We start from the raw sequence: 22,157 nt of genomic DNA, 5'->3' as shown, positions 1-22,157 counted from the left end.
TCGGGAATGTGATGTGTGTAACTTACACCAGGACGATGCACACACTGGTCCAGTCAATGGAGCGTTTGTTTCACCTTCATCACTGATTCCTCCACTCTGATTGTGAAGCAGTGCAGATGTCTAATGAGCTGTGTTGGGCTGCTTAGCTAGCCTTTCATTTTCAAAGAGTTTATAATTTTAAATCTTGCATTGGATTCTGGGTGTCTTTACTGGGTCTGTCTTGAGTGTGGTTGGTGTGGTTGGGTGTACAGATGTATGTGTCTGTGTGCATGTGTGTGGTGTGTGCGTATATATGCATAGACTTCATAGACCAGTTGACTATTTGACTCATTAATCCACTATTTGTTGCTGTGGGCAGAGGTCAAAGACATTTCATATTTCATAAGTCAGACAGTCTAAACTTGTCTAAAATCACATGAGTTTCACCTGTGAATAAACACGTTTTTTGCACAGTTCATATTAAATGATGTGATCACGTCATAAAGTAAAAAAGGACATTTATGTCTTTTCTTTAAGGGCAGTACGTTTAAATGAATGTGTAAGTGTGTGAGTGTCCTAGAGAGTGAGAGAGCTAGTAAATGCCCGCTGGCTCTTTCTAAGGCGTTAGAAGTGGGTGTCACCCTGACCCGTCAGAAAGCACCGGGTTGGTGGGGTTCGTTCTGGGTGGGGTTCCGTCTCCTGGGAAAGTATAACAGAACGCATACAAACGAACAGGAAGAAAGCCTGGGCCCAGCACAGAGGGGAGGGGGATCTCTCTCTCTCCCCCTCTCTCTCTCTCTCTCTCTCTCAATTTCACTTGCTTATTCTCACTTGGAAAAAAAAGAAACACCCCCTCTCTCTCTCCATCATTCCAAAACAACAGTGTGACAACAATTGCAAGGGAAAGGAAACCATGCCACCCTTCCAGATCTGAGAGAGCGAGAGAGAGAGAGAGAAGAGAGAGAGAGAGAGAGAGAGAGAGAGAGAGAGAGTAGTTAGGGGGGGCAGTTAGAAAGAGAGCATAAAAATGGAAATAGAGAGAGTAAAAAATTAGAGAGAGGAGAGTAAAAGAGCAAAAAAAACAGAAAAAGAGTAAAAATATAGAGAGAGAAAAGATTGAAAGAGAGCATAAAAACAGAAAAAGAAAGTAAAAATAGAGAAAGAGAAAAGAGTGAAAGAGAGTATAAAAACAGAAAAAGAAAGTAGAAATAGAGAGAGAAAAGAGTAAAAGAGCATAAAAACAGAAAAAGAAAGTAGAAATAGAGAGAGAGAAAAGAGTAAAAGAGAGTATAAAAACAGAAAAAGAGAGAGTGAAAATAGAAAGAGAGTTAAAAGAAAAAAAACAGAAAGGGAGAGAGAGAGAGAGAGAGAGAGAGAGAGAGAGAGAGGGAGGAGTCAGGGGCCTTTTCAGAAGAGCTGGGAACCAAAGAGGAGTGAAGGGAAAGAATGAAGGAGAGAGGGGCTCAGGTTGCATGTCGGAACAAAAGACACCTGCTCAGAGAACGAGAGAGAGAGAGAGAGAGAGAGAGAGAGGTGTATGTACTGCACCTGAGAGGTGGGTAAAGTATTAGAGAGTATAGAATTACCTAAAATGAGAAGAGGAAGGAAAGAACGGCACAGAGTGAAAGAAAGTGCTTGACCACACGACCAGAGCATCCAAACAAATGTGTTGCAGTCACTGTCACTGAATATGTTTATTTCCAAACAATCAATCTGTGAAACATTCACTCTGTGCGCTTTAGCAATGTTGTGCTTGATAGTCATGATAAAGCTAAATGAAATTAAACTGAGAGAGCAAGAGGGAAATAGAGAGAGAGAGAGAGAGAGAGAGAGAGAGAGAGAGAGAGTGGTAGAGAGTGAGAATGAGAGGAAGAGAGTGGTAGAATGTGAGAGAGAGAGCTGAAAGGAAGAGAGAGTGGCGGATAGTGAGAGAGAGAGCGCTGAGAGAGGGAGAGGGTGGCAAAGACAGAGAGCTGAGAGGAAGAGAGTGTGGCAGAGAGTGTGAGAGAGAGAGAGAGAGAGAGAGAGAGAGGGAGAGGGAGAGATTTGTTCAGTCTGGGCAGCCTGTGAGTGGCCAAAACCACTGGCGTCACTTTGCTTCCTCTATCATTCTTCGAGAGCGAGAGAGAGAGAGAAGGAGAGAGAGGGAGAGACTGTGCGAGTGTGTCTCAGCGTTTGGTCTGGGAACTAAACGTGGGTGTGTGTGTGTGTGTGCAGGATAACCTGGCGCTGTTTCTGAGAGGTTGTGAGGAGTTGGGACTGAAGGGCTCTCAGCTGTTCGACCCTGGAGACCTGCAGGACACACGCACCAACAACAAGTAAGACCACTTTACACTTTAAGTGCAGGAGTGCGTTTGTTCTTGTGTGTTTGAGCGTCAGGGCTGTGCGAAATGGACAGAACGTCATACTGTGATTATACTGTGATTATACTGTGATTATAATATGCATTAAAAGTGACATAAGGCCATTGATGTTCACCAATATGAACCCCTGCTGGGATAAACATAGAGATAATTTTACACTATTTTAACTTTTGTTTACATTTGCTGTCACAGCTCTTTTGTGTGTGTGTGTAGTGTGTTTGTATGTGTGTGTATACTGGCATTTAAAACTGTTATCTCCCAGTTAACTGTTATCTACAGTCACTTGTCATGGAAGCACTGAGACATTTTAAAGGACATTTAGTGTCAGTTTCCAGGAAAGGATTAAAGGTGAATTCCACTGATTTTTTATTTCTGCTCAGTTCAGTTGATAAGATGTAAACAAAGTCATTCAAAGCATTTTGCTCCATTCTAGAGAATGTTCACAGTGATGCTGATAGGAACCAGATATCTGAACAGTTTAATGCCTCTAAAAGGAAGTTATTGACTGAAATGCTATAAATAAGCTTGATGCCTTGTGATATGAGGAGTTTTGAGAGAGAGTTTTGGCCTAAACTGTATTTTTATATAATCTGTTTACAGTGGAGAGGTACATGCAGGGTGTAGTAAGACACAATAGTCCCCAAAGGAAACTTGCTTTTTCAGATTTACTTCTATTTTACCATAAACAGTATTTCTAAAAACTTGTATAAGTTCACTGTTATTTTGCATAGTGAATATCCATCATATCTATCAGTGTAAAGAGATCCAAGTTGGTAAGTTTGTTTACAATTAACCATTTTATACCAAACCACTCTCAATGGCTCTGTTTACTCAATCAAATTATACAGAAATGTTCAGAAAATTGGTGGAATTCCCCTTCAGTCTTGGACTAAATTGCAGTCCTTATGGTGATTCACTACTGAAAGTACTTTTTGGTCTAGGCTTAGGTTTAATCTGAGTCTGGGAAACTGATAACTAGAGTCATAACTTTATACTCTTGTCTGAAATAGCATAATTAGTGTAAAAATACCCAAGTATATAGTTGCGTTGCTGATACTGCCGACACCTGATACTGAACCACAACACAATCACAGCACTGCTGTAGCTGCAACTGTGCATGAGAAAGAACAAGCTCTGCTTTCTTAGACAGTACCAGTCAAAAGTTTGGACACACCCACACCCAAGGGTCTTCTTTACTGAAATACCACATATAGAACTATACAGTGACCAAATACATGGTAAACAAATCTAAAACAATTATTTTCCACATTTTTATCTTTGACAATCACATATTGACGCCACAGCAAACAGAGTGTGAATTGGGTGCGTCTTCATCCTTTAGTTTAAGGTGAATACTGCAGCACTGAGATCAGCAGAGGGAAGCAGTGAGTAATGTTTATTTATTTGAGCTCAAATTCTGTCTGTCATCATTTGAGTGCTAGCAAACATCGATGGCTAGGAACCAAGAGCTGACCGGCCAGCCTGGCCACTTTAGACTTTAGTAGTTGCTTACAGTGAAAAAATAATGCCTTTTTCATGATATTAGGGAAGGTGATCTAATATGATGTTCTCAAAACAGCAGTTCTAACCAGCTTCAAAAGGTTCAAAGACACCATTCAGTGTAATCCTGTTCAGAATAGACCTCGTTTTTACACCAATCAGGCATAACATTATGACCACCTCCTTGTTTCTACACTCACTGTCCATTTAATCAGCTCCACTTACTATATAGGTGCACTTTGTAGTTCTACAGTTACAGACTGTAGTCCATCTGTTTCTCTGATACTTTGTTAGCCCCCTTTTACCCTGTTCTTCAGTGGTCAGGACCCCCATGGACCCTCACAGAGCAGGTACTATTTGGGTGGTGGATAATTCTCAGCACTGCAGTAACACTGACGTGGTGGTGGTGTGTTAGTGTGTGTTGTGCTGGTACGAGCGGATCAGACACAGCAGTGCTGCTGGAGTTTTTAAACACTCACTGTCCACTCTATTAGACACTCCTACCTTGTCAGTCCACCTTGTAGATGTGAAGTCAGAGACGATAGCTCATCTGCTGCTGCACAGTTTGTGTTGGTCATCGTCTAGTCCTTCATCGGTGGTCACAGGACGCTGCCCACAGGACGCTGTTGGCTGGATGTTTTTGGTTGGTGGACTATTCTCAGTCCAGCAGTGACACTGAGGGGTTTAAAGACTCCAGCAACACTGCTGTGTCTGATCCACTCAGACCAGCGCAACACACACTAACACACCACCACCACGTCAGTGTTACTGCAGTGCTGAGAATGATCCACCACCCAAATAGTACCTGCTCTGTGAGGGTCCATGGGGTCCTGACCACTGAAGAACAGGGTAAAAGGGGGCTAACAAAGTATCAGAGAAACAGATGGACTACAGTCTGTAACTGTAGAACTACAAAGTGCACCTATATAGTAAGTGGAGCTGATAAAATGGACAATGAGCGTAGAAACAAGGGTTTTCAGTGGGATACGCAGGGTGAAAAGGGGAAATTGGTACCTTTTTAAAATGTTTATTCCTTAAAATAAAGTAAATAAATAAATAAAATAAATAATAAGCCTGGAGTCAGGGCAAGGTGTATGGAGTTAATGCAGCTTAAGAACAACATCAACAGAATATGGTACAATTATGTTCCCAAACTAAAGATGCTGAAAATGTACCCTTGAGAGTAACCAGCAATACGAGGGTACCCCACCGGTGACAGTCCAGTATGTTTGTGTGTGTTGTCTTGTGAAATGTGTCACACACACCCTGCCAGGCTTCAGCCTTTCCTCCACATCCTGTGTGTGTGTGTGTGTGTGTGTGTGTGTGTGTGTGTGTGTGTGTGTGTGATCTAACCTTCATTTCCTCACTTCTGTTCAGCATCTGCACCATCTGTATCTGAATGTGTGCAAGCACGTGCTGCGTGTTGTCCACCTCTCTCTCTCTGTCTCTCTCTCTCTCTCTCTCTCTCTCTCTCTCTCTGTTTTTATATCTGTCGGTATGACCACATCAAACCGAAACTAATGCTAAGCCTAAGTGGGATGGGCCTGTGCCCGTTGTCATAGCGACACTGTATTGTCCTTTATGAGAGACAGGCTGTCAGTCATTAGGGTGGGCATGTCCTGTAGGTGCTGTGAAACTACTGTAGGAACTGAAAGGGAAGATCACCATGGTTACTTGACTGGTCTGTTCAGTCTGAAGGGGTGAGAAGGAAAGATTGAGTTTCAAGGGTTTGTGTGTGGTTGTACATTTGCATGTTTGTGTGTGTGTGTGTGTGTGTGTGTGTGTGTGTGTTTTCACATGTGTGCTTTTGTTTGATATCTGGTGCCAAAGCCAACAGAAAGGTCGCTTAGTACACTACATATTTACACTCTGCTTTAAATGTTCACACCTACTTTACGTTTTTACTTAGTGTCCACTTCATTAGAAACACCTATGTAACATGCTTACTCAGTGTCCATTTTATTAGAAACACCTACAGTTCCACTCACTGGCCACTTTATTAGAAACACTTGCTTTATACATTAACTTAGAGTCCCCTTTATTAGAAACACCTACACTTCTACTTACTGGCCACTTTATTAGAAACACCTTTTTCACATGTTCACTTACTGGCCGTTTTATTAGAAACACTTGCTTTATATGTCCACTCAGTGTCCACTTTATTAGAAACACCTACTTTACACGTCCACTCAGTGTCCACTTTATTACAAACACCTACTTTACACGTCCACTCAGTGTCTCCCTTATTAGAAAAACCTACTTTACACATCCACTAAGTGTCCCCTTGATTAGAAACACCTACTTTATACATCCACTCAGTGTCCACTTTATTACAAACACCTACTTTACATGTCCACTCAGTGTCCCCTTTATTAGAAACACCTACTTTACACATCCACTCAGTGTCCCCTTCATTAGAAACACCTACTTTACAGGTCCACTCAGTGTCCCCTTCATTAGAAACACCTACTTTACAGGTCCACTCAGTGTCCGCTTTATTACAAACACCTACTTTTCACGTCCACTCAGTTTCTCCCTTATTAGAAACACCTACTTTACAGGTCCACTCAGTGTCCTCTTTATTACAAACACCTACTTTTCACGTCCACTCAGTTTCTCCACTTATTAGAAACACCTACTTTACACGTCCACTCAGTTTCTCCCTTATTAGAAACACCTACTTTACACGTCCACTGTGTCCCCTCATTAGAAACACATACTTTACACATCCACGTAGTGTCCACTTTATTAGAAACACCTTTACACTTCCACTGACTGGCCACTAGAAACACCTGCTTTACCTGTGTACTCACTGTCCACATTATGTGAATATTATCCCATTCAGAGGATTTGAAGGTGGTAATTAAACTGCATTGATTTTGGAATATTGATTATAATCGACTATAATAATATTTAATACAGCATGCCTTTATTTTTTGTCCAAATTAAAATCTCCCAGGCTGTTTTCCAGTGTAAAGACTCAAAGCTGATGTTTTGTTGTCTGTTCCTCTGTTGTGTAAAGAAATACAGCAACATTTGTGCATTCAGTGTCTTTTTAAGTCTAATTTTAAATTCTATCAATATAATCCAATCAAATCCAGTTGAGAGATTTCTCAGCTGGACCGTTTCTTTTCCCTCTATCAGTTTTACCTGTGCTGGCCTGCGCACGTCTTTCCTCCTGTCAGCCTGGCCTCATCATATCTCTCCATCAGCATCACTCTTTCCAGCGGCGTGTGAGAGAGAGCTGGAGCATGGCACGCTTCATAAAGTGAGCGCAGAGCGAAAGTATGCAGGCATTCAGCGTGCTGATGGAAAAAGAGCAGTTTATGACAGGTGACAGAGAGAGAGAGAGAGAGAGAGAGAGAGTTGGACAGAGGGAGAGAGAGGTAGATGAAAAGATCTTATCAGGAAAGGTGATCTAATTCTCTTGGAATCTGTTTTTACAACTATAGTCCTAACCACAAAGAATTTGAAGCTGTAAATGTATTCAGATAAAGCAAAGGTTCCTGGTCTAAAGATCTTAAATTGGAGGATCAAGAGGTTTTTACAGACCGTGCTTAGGAAACCATCGATTTATCTTCAAAAAAACCCAAATCACCAAATAATATATTGGAAATTCTTGCATCGATTTTACCCAACACCAGTAAGACGACTTCATATGCATCTTACTCAGTCTCCAATCTGTAATTTGTGTTCCTCAGGGGAGCCTGGTACTTTTCTGCATTACTTTTGGTTTTGTTCTAAGGTCCTTAATTTCTGGCATCAGGTTGCCGCCGATCTTACAGCCCTACTGGACCGTGATGTTCCATGCTCAGCATCTATTTTTCTTTTAAATGATTTTTCTTCTCTTAATATTTCAGTTCAGCAGAAAACAATTGTTCACAAAAAGATAAAGCAAAGGTTCAAATCAGGTTATGATCATGTTCATAACTGACCTCATTTTTAAGCTGTAGTTTTGTAAAAATCTAATTTACACAAACTCCCCATTAAGTTATCTGAAATAGACTTGCTTGTGTGGTTTATGACTCTGTATGATACTGTATAACATGTATGACTACTATCTAATGTGTGAACTGTGACTATTAGAGCTAGCCAGGGTTTAACGATGAATCGTCTTCATATCAAAATCACAGTTTGAAAGTGCAATTTTCAAATCGCAAAATCAGCATTTTTAATTATGGTCTACCTAATCAACACTGTTATCGTATGTTTTTGCTGGGTAAGTGGAGAACCATGACTGTTACAGCTAGGCCTTAATTTGGGCCATATTTGTCAAAACCCTCTCTATGATCCTGCTAACTTCTGCTGGCATCTCTGTAGGATTCTATTGGTTTGTTAGCACTAAGCTAATGGCAAACTCTTTCTGATGAGGCTGAAGTTAGGCTCTTGTTTAATCTTCTGTTCCACCTTAAGCAATGCAGCAGTTACATTCTGGCTCATCTAGGCACCAGAATGTAACTGCTGCAGTGTTTAAGGTGGGATGGAAAATTCAAAGAAGGCAGATTAAACACAGACATTTGAAGCGTCTAAAAGTCATTCCATGTTTTACTTGAAGTTTGTGACAGACATATTAGCATATATTTAAACCTAGTAGCAGTTTCCCAGTGACTCTTTCAATGGAGAGGCCTGGTATAGAGATGCTGTAACTATTTTCCGTTTCTGACAACGCGCTGATCAGGCTGCCGCTCGTATTCCCAGTCAGTGATGTATCTAGGACTTCCAGAAGGTCTAGAGTGACGCTTTCTTGCTAAATTAACCCCACTCCTTGAAAATCAAATGAAACAAGAATACTACTGCAATACTACTTAAATACAAGCATGGTTCTATTGAATAAAAATGAACACAAGACTGAGATGTATTTTCTAGTTCCCAGAAATCATTGGGCCTTGTCCCTGAGGGGAAATTTAACCCAATAACACAGAGGTCATGAACTGCCTGAGTTAGACCAATCAAAAGCAGCCAAACACCCGTGTGCTGTGTACCTGACAACATACGTACAACTAACTTGCATCAAATGAAGGAGTTCAAGCCTCAAGCCAGAAAAAGTCAATGCAAAATAACAGGCCTGGACCTTGTTTTCTAAAATATATGATATGATATAATGTAAATTGCAGTCACAATACTGATTAGAAAAACTGGAATAAGATATTTTGCACCAGTCCTTCAGTTCATGTGTATGTGTGTGTATATATATATATATATATATATATACATATGTTGTCACGCCTCAGGCGGACTCAGACTACATTTCCCACAATGCATTAGGAGATCATGTGACTGAGCAACTTCCCTCAGAAGCGGAGTCCAGAACGGACTCCATTGCCCACAATCCCTCGGGAGATCATATGACTTTGGATGGTCGTGCACGCACCTATCAGCGCTCACAATCACCTGAGTACTAAATACATGCACCTGTGTTTGTTGTCATATGACTCATTTAGTATAGTTTATAATATATAGCTTTAGTCTTAGTCGTTGTGAGGTATTGTTTCTATTTGAACTTGCTGAGCGTTTCTATGATCTATTTGCGACTGCCTGTTATGACCTCCGTTTTGTTGAACTGACCTTGATTTTTGCCTGTCCCTTCTTGTACCTTAGCTGACTGTTTTTGGATCTGTGTTTTGACTTTTTGGCCTGGTTTTTGACGACGATATCGGATCACTCCCTTGGTTTTGTTTGCTTCTGGTTATGATCACTTCGGTGATATTTTGCTGCTTTCTGGTTACGACCCACGCATGTGTTTTGACCACGCCTTTGTCGAACGTGAATAAAGCCCTGTTTTCATTTTTCATCCGCGAGCGTCTGAATTCTGTTGCATCCTTACATATATATATATATGTATATATATATATATATATATATATATATATACATTAAATACTGCTAGCGCTCCTATGGGATTTCTAATAATATGTCATAAGCTTATGCTGGTGCACATAAACATTGACAGTTCTGAACTAAATATGGATACCTGAAGTTTGTGAAAGACATTACATGATCAGTCTTTTCAGAACCTTGTAACAGACTAACAGTAGAGCTGCTGCTGCTGTTTTCCATGTCTAACAACTGACTGAAACCTGGTTCTGTGCTCCTACTCACAGGCAGAGTCATATCTAGGACATCCAGAAGGACTAGAATAATGTTTTTTCTCACAAAATGGTGAGGGTTCCCCGTTGCTGTTATTTATAATAAAGATTAAACAGCAGAGCTCATGCTTAAAGATGGCTGTTACTATTGTTTTTAGCTGCTACTACTACTTTTCACTATTGTCATTTCAATTGATTGTTAGCTACATTAACCTTGTTGCTCCAGTGCAAAACTAAAGAAACAAACTTCAGACGCCAAACATCTTGGTGGATCAAATCATTTTGGGATGAGGAGGAAATTGTGTAAAATCTTTACTAAATTATCACATTAAGCTTATCAACGGCGAGGCTGAGTGAGGTCACGAATAGTTGACGAGGAGAGAGAGAAGGCCACTATTGTACTCGTTCATCTGTCACTCGTTCACTCTTTCTCACCCTTCTTTGTCTCTGCTCTCCTGTGTGCTGTTTGTTTGTATTGTGAGCTTAAATATAAAGTCACGTGGAAAGTTAAAGCTGTATTTCAGACTGAATATGAATGATCATAAGGTGATATACCTAAAATACGACTGCACTTCCCATGTTTAGTGTCTAAAAGTGGCCGGGAGGGACAGTTATGTCCATTATCACTGCTCCTTAGCAATGTAATTGAATATGCCCTCGAGATTGGGCAGATATACTTCCTTGAAAAGCTCTAGTACAACTCTTACGGGTTATTAGCGGTCTGAGTTGTAGCGTCTGTGTTTTCATTAAGTTATCAGCATGAAGATCAGTGCGGATCAGGTTTGCTGTTGTTTCCCAGTACAAATGTGCCTGAATTTGCAGCCTGGACTCTCTGGACCTGTGTGTCTGCCTTGTGTTTGTTTTCTTTCATTTACAGGACAAAGATGTCCTGACTTTGTAGGAACTACCATAATCTTATTGTCCAAACGGCCATAAAGTACAAGTTGATCATTTGTGCATTGTGTCTGCAGTGTAACCCCCCCCACCCCCCCCACCCCCTTCAAAGGCTGCATCCTCACTTAAGCAAATGAGCTCACAGAGATGACAGGTACAATACCAGATGCTTACAGGTGGTCTTTTCTCCACAGTGGACAATATACCATCATGGTATTTGTCAGAGAAAATCTTCACTGTCTGTGTTTACATGCAAAATTTTTTGCCAAAATGATTGATTATAGATTAAGACTGAGGTGTTTATATCTCACTCTACTCAACACTCTGATGAAAATCTCTGTTTACATGCACACGACAGGTCATCCGATCCAAAATGATGCGCATGCGTTGAGTAACAGTGTAGTCGTTACCAAGACAACGAGCATCACGTGAGGTCCAGTCAGAGTGAGATGAGCAGCAGTGAGCAGTGCTTGTGTTTTTAATTTAAAATGATGAGACTCAGGAAAACGTGCTTCACATGTCCTTATTAAAGAAGGCAGAGAGGAAGACGTCGCGTTCTGAGACACATGAGCTGGACGTCCGTCCCACCGCCGTCTTTTAAAGATCAGAGCATAAACTTCGTCTCCTCTGCAGACCAGTTTCTGCTCCGCCATGTTGAACGGTATAAACTTTCACTATGACGAGACGAACATGATCAGAACGGACTGAAACTTTCTGATAGGGAATGTAATCAGATACAGGCGTTTACACTGATATTATTCTTCTATTTAACAGATTATTTACAGGATTACCCACCTCGCTCAGTCGGATAGAAATTATATTCCAAATGGCCTCAATCGCACTAGACTGTTCCGATTGAGGTGTTTACACAGACGTATTCTATTCCGATTGAGCTATTAGTCTGATTATTAATGGATTATCAGGCTGCATATAAACGTGGCTACTGTTCCTGGACCAAGCTAGAGCAGTTAGCCTCTTAAAAGCCTTTACAGTTAATTAAAGAGCTAAATTCATTTTAAAAGGCTTAAATGCAGCATCACTCGCAGAGTAAATTCAGCGCCATTTCACTGAATTATTGGTCTGTATATTTTCTGTCTTTCTGTGATGAAACGTAACAAATACCCAGACAGCGATTTCAGTATTTGAATACTGGCACCTTGAGCACCTTGAGAGTACTCACGTACCTGTGCACATCCGCAATACAAGCTGTATCCCATTTCACGCAATGAACCTCAAGATATGTTGGCTGGCGATGGATCTACGCATTGGGTCCTTCGTTGCCATGGAAAAAAAGGACACGTTTCTCGGCCACATAAGAAGGAGTCTTCGAAACGGGGCAGCCTAGTCGTGCCACTGTGACGCATTCGGCCTTCAAATGCAGCCTCCGAAGGATGCAGCCCCTGAATTGGGACACAGTTGTAGTGGACACATGACCTCATGTCCTGGCATTGTATAAAAACAAATCTGTGACCCGACCTGAATTCTGTGGAAATTCACTAGAAGTGTGTGTGTGTGTGTGTGTATATGTGTGTGTGTGTATGTGTGTATATGTGTGTGTGTGTGTGTGTGTGTGTCTGATTTCTCGGAATTCTGTTTGCTTGTGTTTGCCTCACCTGCTGTTTTTATCTACTCAGTGAAACACTAGGACGAGACTGAACATCACTGATAGAGAAATAACCCTCCCTCTCTCTCTCTCTCTCTCTCTCTCTCTCTCTCTCTCTCTCTCTCACAGAGGCTCAGACTGCAGCAGGAAGCTGAAAAATGTAAGTCAGTATTTCTCTGTAGTTTCCCTGATCTTTCTATCTGTTAGCGGTGAAACCTCTCTTTGCTTGTCCTCGTGCCTTTGCAGGACAGTCCTGGCCTTTAGCTCATCTGTGTGCCATTACTGAGTGTGTGTGAGTGTGTATGGCTGATTGCGGGCTGATTGGATGGTCTTTGTTTCCTCTGAGCGCAGTGGTCTTAATGCCTTCATTTCCATGTTGAGTGTTTTTATCATTGGTCTGTGTCCTGCAGGACGAGTCTTCTGTGTAAAGGGCCCTCATGTTTGAGAAATAAAGCCCCACAAGTTCCTTCTACATTTAAATAAATACACACGCTGGAGCTCTGCTGTGAAAATAGGGCCTGTCGCAGTGTTTATCGTCACAGTGTTTGGTGGAGAGTTAGCACCTGCTGACAAGAGCTGGACGATACTTGGCAAAAAGTCACAGCACAATATTTTAGGTTTTGGTGATGGGTTTCGCGATATTTGAAAAAAAACAAAAAGGGTGTCAAACGTACCCAGATAAACATATTCCCAAAAGGAGTTGAAACAGGGGATTAATTCAATATTCTTATTAGATTAGATTAGGTTCAACTTTATTGTCATTGTGCAGAGTACAGGTACAGAGCCAATGAAATGCAGTTAGTATCTAACCAGAAGTGCAGAAGACAGTTTTATTTACATATAAAGTGCAGAAGGACGGTAGAGGGGTAAATAATATAGATATGCAAGTATAAATATAATATACATATATACGGAGTGAGTGGAGAGCGTACAAATGTAGGTACTATGTACTGTGAGAGCAGCATATATAAAAAGGATACGTATACAGAGTGAACATGTACGGTAATTGCCATTGCAAATATAAATAGTGCAGTCATAGATTGTGCAAATATGAATAGTGCAATAATACTAGGATATAAAGTAGAATAACAATGAGTGCAGAAATGCGGTTAAAGTGACGGTGTGGAGTTCAGCAGGGTCACAGCCTTAGGGAAGAAGCCCTTCCTGAGCCTGCTGGTATGGGAGTGGGGGACAGTATGCACAAGGTGGAATTCAAATACCATATTGCAATTATATTTGCCACCTATTGCAGTTAATATACACCTGTTAGTATATTGTTGCTGTCTGAAGAAAAACAGGTATCTCCAAAATAGTAACTTCACAGGAGAAGGCAAAAACACTCTTAACTTTCAATGTAAAGAGGTTTTATTCCAAGTGATTTGGAGCATTTCTATTGGTCCATTCATCATGGAATTTTCACACAACGTGAAGGACAGCTGGTTTGTTGAAATGATGTAAAAAACTAAAAATCGAAAAAAAAATGGAGATACATGGTCTTCTTTGGACAGCAGCGATATTTAAAATGCGTTAGTGAACCTTAATGTGATGTTTTTTCACCTGCAATTTTTTACATTTATTCATCAGAACGCCCAGATTTGCTCAGAATGCTCACAGCACACAACGAGACATTCAGGGCTAGATGTACTGCACATTCTGTGCTGGTTTCAGGTGCAAACTGGACGCATTCTGCCTGTGCGTTAGGGGCAAAACTGCGCGGGGTCATAAATGCAGTTTACAGTAACACAAACTGTTTTTCTGTGTCTCATGCACATGCATTTAAGAGAGGATTGTACAAAATGAGAGAGATCGATGCAGATTCAGGTGGTATGTTGGAAATTAGGCTGATTTACAAAAGTTTGAGCTGCAATTTTTAAATTACGGCTCTTTTCAAATTGCTAGTACTGATCATGGCGGCTAGAGGGAGAAACAAGCCTCATGTGCTGAAAGACTATTTAGCAAAAGAACGACTTTCAACCTAATTCCCTGTTTTTACTTCAGCTCTCAGAATCAGATGTGCTTGTGTGAGAAGACCTGCCGTGCCATGATGTAGCTGCAGTATGTGTGCGCAGCCTTTGCTATTGTTTCACTCGTTCCTTATTTAGCTGGAGTAGAATTACACCCCTGTAGAATGTTTTGGTGGAAATGAACTTAATTTAGTAAATCTGCTCGGTCTTTGTCACAGCTTTCATTTTCTCTTTTGTCCCAAAGCTCAGTTGTGGGCAGTTTGCACGATTAGCTGCCGCCTGTGTTGGATGTTAGTTTCAGATGCATTTTGCAGTCACATCAGGGCAGGTTATATGCTGCGCCTGTGTCCGTACATACATCCGGCTGTCGGTGAGTGGTTAGTGGTTCAGTTGCATGTTGCATGAACATTGCGAAGCCTGAGGTTGCATTAACGATTAACAAACTACATATTGTGCACCGACAGGTTTCTGAGCAGCATGTTGTGTTGCTTATTTAGATATATGTCTTTATATCATTGTTTTCTTGTGTTTTTGTAGCATGTGCAGTGTACGGTGCCAAATCAAAGACCAGCATCAGGAAAAAAATCTGAAAACATGTATTTAACTAAAAAAATACACAGAAGCCTAAGTGTAATGTATAAGCAAAAATAATCTTATGTTATATAATATGTATATAACTAATATGTATGCATATAATGTAATGTCAAAAATGTTTACTGAGTCCATTTAGTGCTTCTGTTCTTTTTGGGAGACTTTTTTACTCTCAGTTTTCAAAGAAATCTGCAGGGATATTTTTACACATCTCTAAAGTTCAGTCTTAGAAGTCCAAGTAATCCCAAACACATTCCATCTCTGAAATGGCCGGGCCATTGTTCTGAGAACACCAGCAGCTTCTGTTTTGTCTAATTCCTTTTCTCAGTAACAGCATTAGTGATTAGACAGCTGCACCACATGAGACGATGCCACGCTTCAAAGTTAAAACAACAAATATTTTCTCCAGTGTATTAAACATTTATAGACACAAAATCTGAGCTGCGTCATGTGTTCCTGACTGGTGCAGTGGACTAAGCCATCACTCCAGCAGGAGGTTGTGAGTTTGAGCCCCAGCGATGCCGTAGCCATCCTTAAGTGCATACACAAGAGGAAAAATGTCCATCAGGATTGTGTGAAAGAGCCCTGGCTAGTGTGGATGTTGAGTATATAAAGGCAAGTTTATTTTATTTACCTCACTGAGATGCAGAACTGAAAAATTAAGAGAACTTTTGACTAAGAAGTCTGAGTTGTGTGAACTCTGGGGTCCTCAATTTGAGTCAACTCAAGAAAAGCCATGTAATCAGTTACTGTATCATTGTTGAGCTCACCTCTATTTGTCTATTTGATAGTGACATTTGATAGTTTTGGTGGTCTGTCAGGTTGTCAGGAATCTCATTTTCTCTTTTTTTCTAATTTTTGGAAACTCCAGTTTTTCCGCTTATTTTCCTTTGACTTTCCTCTTCCTGGTGTAACTGGAGAATAAATCCAGTCTCGTCTGAAATACCACCCTAAAAAGATGAATAACGTAATGAAGGACGGTGTCTGACCTTTGCAGTGTTGTATATTGTGTATTGTGTTATTGTGTACTGTATTGAATTGTATGTTATTGTATTATAGTGTATCACATTGCAGTGTATTATATTGCATGATACTGTATTGCATCATATTGCACTGGCTGATGACAGAGTACTGGTAGGAAGTGCACAGACCAGAGACGTTTTCATTCTACAGTGACCACACACACACACACACACACACACACACACACACACACACACACACACACTCTCTCTCACGCATTCCGGCTTGCTTTGTAAACATGAATCCTGCAATGACAGAATAGATGCGTATCTCTAGTTTGTGTGGCTCTCCTGCTCCTTCTTGAGTTTCGTGTTTTGGAAGTTTATGGCAGCTGAAAAGATCGGTATGTGGTTCCTGTGTTGACAAGTGAATATTGACGTTGCGTTGCATAAGAGTCCCTCTATAAACTCCTGTCAATCTCATGTAGAGTGATTCTATTTAGAGAAAGAGGTCACTGTTTGAAACCGGTGTCACAAGTGTTGTTATCCGAGAGAGAATGTCCTGAGGGAAGTTTGTTTATGGCGGGGCCGGTCAGGTAGGTGTTAATTTACTAAGAAGTGACTGAGAGTCATGGACGCTGATATCAGCATACAGCAGAGTGGCAGGCCAAGACTGCCTGCATGAGGCTTCTCTCATTCTTTATGAAGAGGGACAGGGGAAGTGATTCAGACCCACATTAAGGCCTCATTTTTCATGACAGAAGAAATGGACAAACACTTGGTACTTGGCCAAATATCTCTAGTCTCACTGAAAAAACTACATCTCACTCAAAGAATTGAGAAGCAGTGATGATCTGAAGCCATGGAATTTCATCTGACTGATACGATGGCAGGTCTCATGGAAAGAGTTGGAATGGCTTTATTGGCCGAATCTGTAAAAGTTAATTGCCGCTAGTATGAAAAATGTTGGACAAATTTTCTTTTAACGTAACATCTGTTAATGTAACCTGAAATAGTTCTGTTCTTTAATGTCCTGCATCAATTTTTTTAACATTTTTTTGTGATGATTGACTCTATGCTACATATTGTATGCTGGAAATGATGAAAAACGCTGGAGTATTCCATTAATTTGTTCGTATAACTTGAAAAGTCTGCTTTTCCAAGCCTCCATTCCTCATGAAATGCTCACATAATGTCATTAGATTCAGATAATAAACAAATTCTAAACCCTCTTTCATCTCAGCAAACACAAAACTCTATTGGTGGCAGAGAGAGACATGCAGGGTGTTGTAATGCAAAATAATAGCCCAAAGGAAACGTATTGTTTTACCACTGTCAACATTACGTATAGAAACTTAGCAGACGTTTGGGTTCCCTGGCTGTTTTGGATAGTAAATAAAATGGCTGTATTCCCAAAGTCTGAAAATCAGTCTGTAATATTAAAAGATTATCACTACCAAAACACAAATTTTTCTATCACTAATTTTTTTTTGTTTTAATAACAGATATTATGATTGTATGTGTGTACAGCTGTTCAAAGCTGTGTTTGCTAGTATGTTCTGTGTTTATACTTGAAATGAGCTAAAAATGTCATTACCGAAACAGTCACTGCTGAAACATTTATTAAGTTTAGATAGTGTTATGGTTGTTAATCAGTCATTTATTTTAATAAAATAAACATAATAAAGGTATAGGGATTTTAGTCTAAAGTCCAAGTCTGAAATGTTTCTTCAGCTCTAAACTAATTCTGTAGGATGGTCCTAAAGCACTGAAGCAGAAGCACAAAGGAGCAGCGGCTGCTGGTGTTTCTATGTCCTCTAAAGGGCTGTTTCTCCTGTTTAGTAAATTGTGACCTCTTTTTAACACCAAAGTGGAGTTTGTGACGGCACAAAACGTTGATAAATCTACCTCTACACTCCCAGAAATAAAGGTACTAAACTGTCACTGGGGCAGTGCCCCTCTTGTCACCGTGGTGGAAGCCTCAAGGGTCCATCTCAGTACCTTTAGTCAGGGAACATAACTGAACCATAATCCACTGAATGATATGTTCTAAGCTGTACTGACTCCACACACCCCGTCTCGCCTCCAGGCTTTTATTTTACTGTTCTGTTTTAAAACATTCAGTTATGAAAAGGTACAAATACGAACTTTTCACCTGGAGAAACTTATTTAAGGTTCACAATCAGACCTTAAAACTGCTGTTGTACCTTTGAGGGAAACTTTACACTGTTTGTACCTTGATGAACAAAAAATGTACCTGAACAGAACCTTTTATATCTATTAATACACTGTGAACGTTCTGACATTTTAACCTCAGGCACCGTCAGGCTGCTCTGTGTGTGTTCTTGTGTGTGTGATGAGTGCAAGAACAGCGTAAACTATGTTCCACGTCGGAACAAACCCTCTTTTGTTGTGGGGTGAATGATCATGACAGATTAGGACAGTGACAACAAAATGAAAACAAAAGCCGTTCGCTCTTTGTTTGTTTTTCCTGAGCAGTTGGATCAGATTTTTGTTTGTCTGATCTTTTCTATGCCTTTCTGAATTCATTGATCTTTTTGAATTTTTGAAAGAGAAACATACTATCAGGGTGATTTAGATAGGGTCACACTATTACAGTCAGAGTTGGCAGTGGTTAAATATGGTATTATTGGTTAATGCTATTTTGCCCTTTTGCTGGTGCATGGTGACATAATCAAAACTCAGAAGATGTTTTAGAGCTGGGCAAAAGTTCTTAGATTTTGGTCAAAGTTTACAGGAAAATAATCATTTTGTCATTTGTATGATATGATATAATATGAGATGGTATGATATGATGAATCACGCTTAATATGGTCTAGACATTAACTAATAAGGTAAAATAAAAAATCAGATTTTAGGCTCAAAAAGTATTTTTTAAAAAAATAAAAAGAAAACCTTGAGGTAAATTTTTAGGTAAAATGCTGACTTGTCAAATCCCTAGTGGCTGTAAAATGGCTTTCTGAAATGTTATGATAGTTTTGATTCGATTACTCGCATGTAGACAACGACGAGGACCTCATACACGAGTTGTAAGGCATAACTGACAGATGAATGTGTAAAAAAGAAAGGGGGATAGATGGAGAGGTGTATGGGTGTAACTGATGGATGGCATTGTTTAAAGGGCTGGTTTTCCTCTCTTTCCAGGTTTTGATCACAATCTATTGGCTGGGCCGGGCAGCCAATAGCAGTGCTACGTATAACGGGCCCACTCTGGACCTGCGCGAGTTTGAGGGGCTGCTGTCACAGATGCGAAAGGTAAACACAGTTACTGCTCTATCACTGCTGCACTGGACAACATACCAGTATAGGTGTAGCCAGTAAATGAGTCTCTTCTTCTTGTCATCTGTAAAACAGACTTATATTCATGTTGTCATCACTGCTTGGTATCAGACATTTTATGATTTCTTAGAATGGATTTTCATAGAGCCTTTAGTTGTTTTTTTTTAAAGTGGACACATGGGAGCTTGTGATTTTTATAGAGAGTGGTCAGAGAGCTGAGTGAGGCTAGACACTGAAGCCCCAGCCGAGTGGCCTCTTCCACTGAAGCGCCAGCGAGCATCAGTGTTTGAGTCATTAGTGGAAGCGAGTGATTCTCCCTCTCCAGAGATGAGCTCAGACTGGACTCAGCAACAAGGGCTGAGCACTTTGTAGAACCCCTGAGAGGAGAGTGGTGAAACATATACCAGCATGCAGGGCTGGACACACACTCATGCACACACTCTCTGGTGTCCAGTTTGACATAGTTTAGTGCTTGGATTAAGGAGCTACCATTGATATCAAAAAGGAGAAATTTGACAAGGAGTCTATCTTGATGAGCGCACACATGTATGACATCCTAAACAGACCAGACAAGCACGAGCAATAATAAAGAGCCATAGAGGAGCTAAAGAAAAGTGTAAATATCTGTACATATGCAAATAAGAATGCCTAGACCAGGGGTCGGCAACCCAAATGTTTTGTCCTTTCAGCAAAAATCAATAACATTTGGAGCCACAATATTTTATATCCATTTTACCATTTTGGCTGTAAATATGTCTCAGTATGTGCTGATGTGCAAGTAAAGACTAAAAAATATATTGAAAAAGCAGACTAACTTTGCTCTCTTTCAACGTTTGACTTTTACGAGGCTGAAGTCGCTGCTCATTCGCCAGCTTCTTGTTCGAATTTTCCCATTCCACCTTAAATGGTGCCTGAGGTGCCAGAATGTAACTGCTGTGGCATTTAAAGTGGAACGGGACAATTCGAACAAGAAGCTGGCGAATGAGAAGCGGCTTCAGCCTCGTGACTTTTTAGTGTTTGACAGTTTCTCATTGCAGATTAAATGTGTCAGGAAACCAGCTGAATGATGATGAACGCAAAACTAAATCCATTCGTCTCCAAATTATCAATGTTCATCTTAAATCTTTCTCTTTGCCGTTTCGTTGGCCACTAGCTAGGCGATATTGTTGTATGTGTTGCTATGGTGACTTTATTTTACTGCAAAGGAGCCACATGTTGCTGGTCCCTGGCCCATACATATGAAGGTCTGATGGCATATGCTATAAAAACTATAAAAATATTATAGAATGATATAATATATGTAGAAATTTAACATCTGTACATTTGTGCAAATAGCATAATGGAGTTTCTGTAACACAGTAAGAATGTTGCTTTACTTTAAGCTTTAAGGGCGAGGTGTCCACTAGTGTCCAGTAAGCACTACAGCTCTGGGGAAAAGCTGTTAGCATGTCTGGCTGTGCTGGTTCTGATGGCCCTGAATCTTCTACCAGAGGGGAGTGTCTGGAAGAGGTGATGTCCAGGATGAAAGGGGTCAGCTGTTATTTTGCCAGCATGCTGCTTTTGTAGATGTCCTGAAGTGTTGGCAGATACATCCAATGGTCCTCTCAGCTGTCCTGAATATGCGCTGGAGTTTGGCTCCTTCTTGTGAGGTGGAGGAACCAAACCAGATAGATATGGATGATGTGAGGATGGACTCGATGATCGCTGTGTAGAACTGGATCAGGTTGAATTTCTTCAGCTGTCTCAGGTAGAACATTCTCTGCTGTGCTCTTATAGCTATGGAGATCACGTTCCTCTCCCACTTTAGGTCCCTGGATATGGTGTTGTGCAGAATTTGAGTGGCTCCACTGTGGAAACCACAGAGCCATTGATGTTGAGAGGGGTGGAGGTTGCATCTGAAGTCCACCACCATCTCCACAGTCTTTTATGTGTTGAGCAGCAAGTGGTTGATGCTGCACCAGGAGACCAGCTGCTCAACTTCCTTTCTGTAGGCAGACTCGTCCCTGTGGGCTATGAGGCCCACCACAGTAGCGTCATCTGCAGACGTCAGGATCTTCACAGCTGGTTCCTTAGAGACACAGTCATTGGTGTAGAGACTGAAGAGAAGGGTTGAGAGCACGCAGCCTTGTGGTACACCAGTACTGAGGGTCCGGGGGGTCTGATGTGTGTTGTCCTAGCCACACCTGCGGTCTCCTGTTTGTCAGGAAGTCCATGATCCACCAGCAGATGGGATCTGGCACGGACAGCTGGGACAGTTTGAACTGCAGCAGCTCTTTCACTATGATGTTGAAAGCTGAGCTGAAGTCCACAAACAGAACTGTAGCGTAGGTTTCCAGGACTGTCGAGATGCTGTATCTTGAAGTGCAGAGCCAAGCTGACCACATCGTCGACAGACCTCATAGCTCTATATGCAAACTACAGGGGATCCAGCAGAGGGTTTGTAATGGTCTTCGGGTGGGTCAGGACCTGGCGTTCAGACCTTCATGACTACGGAGGTCAGGCCTACTCGCCTGTAGTCATTTAGTCTGAAATTGTTTGTTTTTTTGTGGGACTGGAATGAAGGTAGATGTTTTGAAGCATGTGGGAACAGAACAAAGTTCCAGTGATTTGTGGAAGACGTTGGTAAAGATTGGCGCTAGTTGGTCACAGCAGTGCTTTAGGGTGGATGGAGAGACTCCAGCTGGCCCCAGAGCTCTTCTCACCTTCTGTCCACCTCTTCATTGTTGTGATGACAGGCTTGTTGGATATGAGTTTCTGTGCTTGAATGTTAGAAGTCTTCAGTTACTCAAAGCTTTTCCATAAATACATCCCCAAAACTCCTCACAGTCCACTCAAACCACATCCAGGTCTTCACACACACACACTGTTTTTTCCCATAGTCTCAGGACAAGAGGTCATACATATGTCGGTTTGTC

General features: G+C 41.0%; 1 protein-coding gene across 4 annotated transcripts in view; it reads left to right on the top strand.

Annotated features, from left to right (window-relative positions):
- Positions 1-2,074: 2,074 nt before the first annotated feature.
- limch1b (LIM and calponin homology domains 1b) overlaps positions 2,075-22,157 on the top strand; it is a 106,228-nt gene continuing 86,145 nt past the window's right edge. For 3 of the 4 annotated variants that reach the window (XM_036568894.1, XM_036568892.1, XM_036568891.1), the window contains exon 1: positions 19,114-19,218. In XM_036568894.1, coding sequence (XP_036424787.1) covers positions 19,210-19,218 — 9 coding nt within the window. In that variant the 5' untranslated portion in view covers positions 19,114-19,209. Of the gene's footprint in view, positions 2,298-12,554; positions 12,586-19,107; positions 19,219-22,157 lie in introns of those variants that run through there. The other variant, XM_036568893.1, reaches the window with a different exon arrangement.

The sequence above is a fragment of the Colossoma macropomum genome, unplaced genomic scaffold, assembly GCF_904425465.1.
Source record: "Colossoma macropomum unplaced genomic scaffold, Colossoma_macropomum, whole genome shotgun sequence".
NCBI classification, from domain to species: domain Eukaryota; kingdom Metazoa; phylum Chordata; class Actinopteri; order Characiformes; family Serrasalmidae; genus Colossoma; species Colossoma macropomum.
Note: the sequence above shows the minus strand (reverse complement) of the source record. Positions and strands in the feature narration are given on the sequence as shown.